At 43.1% G+C, this 3,339-nt stretch overlaps 1 protein-coding gene across 1 annotated transcript in view; it reads left to right on the forward strand.

The window, feature by feature from the left end:
* The window catches only part of Vsnl1 (visinin like 1), a 107,506-nt gene that overhangs the window by 46,646 nt on the left and 57,521 nt on the right, over positions 1-3,339 (forward strand). The window contains exon 2 of the mRNA XM_055625683.1: positions 3,018-3,184. Within this exon, the coding sequence (XP_055481658.1) occupies positions 3,023-3,184 (162 nt within the window). The 5' untranslated portion in view covers positions 3,018-3,022. The remainder of the gene's footprint in view (positions 1-3,017; positions 3,185-3,339) is intronic.

A 3,339-nucleotide genomic window follows, 5' to 3' on the forward strand; every position in this document is an offset into this window, starting at 1 on the left:
AAGGAAGGAAGGAAGGAAGGAAGGAAGGAAGGAAGGAAGGAAGGAAGGAAGAAAGAAAGAAAGAAAGAAAGAAAGAAAGAAAGAAAGAAAGAAAGAAAGAAAGAAAGAAAAGAAAAAAAATTTAATCCAGTAGGAAAATAAATAGCATGGAAACTTTACCAAGAAGGGAAAGACCTAGGTTGGAGGATCACTCCACCATGAAGGTCTCACAGAAGAGGTAAGCTGGGACCTGAGGTCAATTAAAAGAGAAGGAAGGACTTAGATTAGAAGACGGGGGGGGGGGCACTGCTCTAGGGAACTTGGAAGTCTGTGCAGCGTGCAAGCTCCAAAGCGTGTGACCACTCTTTATTGTTAGCATACAGAGCGAAAAGACAGACTGGAAGAAAGGGATGCTTCGTAGCAAGCCACAGGGCATGTGCTGTGCTCGGGAGATGGGCTGTGTGATGGAGACCAGGGGGAGATGCTGAAGTGTAACGGGGCAGATCCAGTGGTAAGGCTGGTGGCTTGAAACTTCATTCACCCAGCTGTGCACATGCAAGGTTAGGATAGGATCTAAGGAGTGATGAAGAACTAGCGCCTGGTGAGGCCTGGGCTGGTGCAGGGCACAGCAATACAGTCACTAGAGCAGGCCGTGACAAGACTTTGTGCACAATCCACCCACTCCGGGAACACCTCAGTAATAGCATTGACTGTGACTGTAACCAAAAGGCATGAAGTTATGCACTTGAGTCTCCAGAATTATGACTTAGAGCCCTAACAATGCCCCTTGTATATGAGAAAGAGACAGTCATCCTTTCCCAGCCAGTGGGAACAGCTTAAGGCCTTACAAATGATCCATGGAGATCCAGATTCTTTTAAACCGACACACTGTTGAATTTCTAAAGGTATTTGGGGTGTGGGTTTTTCATAACTTTTAACCTGTTTCTAATGATTAATTCATACATATCCATGGAGTGTGTGCTTTCGGTAAATCTTTCTCTAGCAACTTGACCCATCTCCTCATGAATGTCCAGCTCTGCCTTTCCTTAGGTATGTGACCTTATGGAAGTTACCCCAGTGTTCTGAGTCTCAGGGAGCCATCCTGGTCCTTGCCAAAATGTGTGAAGTGCCCCATATGGAGCCTTATCCAAACCAACATTATATACTCAGTTATTGTTATTGTGAGGTGGGATTCTAATTAATAATGAAGGTTGATGCCTTTCTACCAAAAAGAACACAGTAACAGACTGAAAGCTTTGGCGATCTGTCTTTTGATTAAGAGGCTAACAGTGAATTACAGTTTCCTTACCCGGATTAATTAAATCTCACACCTGAGTACGCACTTGATTTCCGCATCCAGCTGTGGAATCCCACAGTAACTTATAATTAAGAGACAGTTGCTAATAAGAGACTTTGAAGTAAAATTCAGAGCAAGAGTATGTAGAGCGGCTCCACGACAGAGGGCAGAGTTGATGATGCCAGAGGCTCTTTATCAAACACAGAGGCTTGGAAAATAACTGGCCATCCTAATGTGTCCTGGGTACTGCCCCACACTGCTGGGGTGGTGCCAAGGTGGACGCTTTCCTGGAAGTAGGGAGCTTGGTTTGGTTTCATTATAGCGAAAGACCTGTTCAATGTCAGGCCAGGTTACAGTTGAAGGCCGCTTTAGAAGATTAAAATAATCACAACAGTAAAACATGAGATGACATTTTCCTCCTCAGGACTATTTCAAGTATAGACCTGCTTAGAGTGCATGGAATAATTGGTCTACTTGAGTACATTCTTTAAAAACTAAGTCACTCAGCTAACTAAATCTTAAAGATACTCTGAGCTGACCCGAGTGGTGCATGCCTGTAAGTAATCCCAACACTTGGGGAGGCAGAGGCAGGCAGATCTCTCTGAGTTCAAGGTCAGCTTGGTCTACAAAGTGAGTCCAGCACAGCCAAGGCTACACAGAAAAAAAAAAAAAAAACTTTGTCTCAAAAAAAAAAAAAACTTTTAATACTTTTCTTCTTCTGATGTGTTGTCAGACTTTCATGATTTTTTCAATCATTTTGTGGCTTGTTGACTAATTATTTTATTATAAAAAACATTAAAAAGGATTTTCAATCTTCATTATCTTGAAAAATACAACTATTATAATTTCAAGTTATTCTTTTAATCTTTGCCTATCTGCTTATTTCTCAATTAACCAGCACAGTAAAGCTAGATTTTTATTATACCTGCTAATTTTTATGAAGCAATTGAAAGAGGACAATAATTAATATATCTGTAACTAATGAACATAGGTGACAGTCCACAGATTCTGAACCTTACCTGCCCCCCTACTCTGTGTTCTACTCTTGACCATGCAAACATACAATTCAAGTAGGGAGACATGACATTATGCACTGTTATTTTAACTTTGAATGATTAAAAATGACAGGATGAAACTTAGTCTATGAAAATTCACTAAGCAATCTTTAGAAAAAGTCAACCCTGGACAGAGACTTGTAGGGAACGTCCAGAGGTGAGAAGAGTAAGAATTAATGTGACTAATCAAATGGGCTGTTTTCATTTAAAAAAAAAAAAAATCCAGAACTTTGGAACTAGTCGAACTGATACACCTATGAGAGATGCTCAGGTTCTCCAAGTCACTTCTGAAACATTTGGTTACAAGATCCTCCCAAGGTTCTTTTCCACATCTCTCCCAAATACCCCTGTAAACTAAATGCAGAACTGGACGTGTAGGAATCGAGTGCTAGCGAACTGTCACTCGCGGAAGGAGCAGGCAACAAACACCCAAATACCTACCATGAACACCAAGAACAATGGCTGTGTGCTTTCCATGTGAGAGTCAGTGCTGCGTTACAGGTCCGTGATGACGGGGAGGATGAGCTGGGGCGGGGGGGGGGGGGATTTCTGTTCCTGTCTGTTCTAGAATACTAAGGGTAAAGGATGCCGACTCGGGGAGACTATGTTCAGACAGGCACAAGTGAGTTCTGACCAAGAGACCCTCATAGCCACTGTGCTAACTGCATCGATGTGGTTTTCTGCAGGCAGAATGGGGAAACAGAATAGCAAACTGGCCCCGGAAGTCATGGAGGACCTGGTGAAGAGCACCGAGTTCAACGAGCATGAGCTCAAGCAGTGGTACAAGGGCTTTCTCAAGGACTGTCCAAGCGGGAGGCTGAACCTCGAGGAGTTCCAGCAGCTGTACGTGAAGGTACGAGATTCCAACCGCTTCTCAGTCCAAAGGAGAACTAACTGGCAAGCTTCAACACTGGCGGCTTCCCGTTCTAACCTTTAAAAGGCTGTTTTGATGTAAAGGGACGTGTGTGTGTGTGTGTGTGTGTGTGTGTGTGTGTGTGTGTGTGTGTG

This window comes from Psammomys obesus, unplaced genomic scaffold (genome assembly GCF_907164565.1).
Source record: "Psammomys obesus unplaced genomic scaffold, mPsaObe1.curated_primary_1811, whole genome shotgun sequence".
Taxonomy (NCBI): domain Eukaryota; kingdom Metazoa; phylum Chordata; class Mammalia; order Rodentia; family Muridae; genus Psammomys; species Psammomys obesus.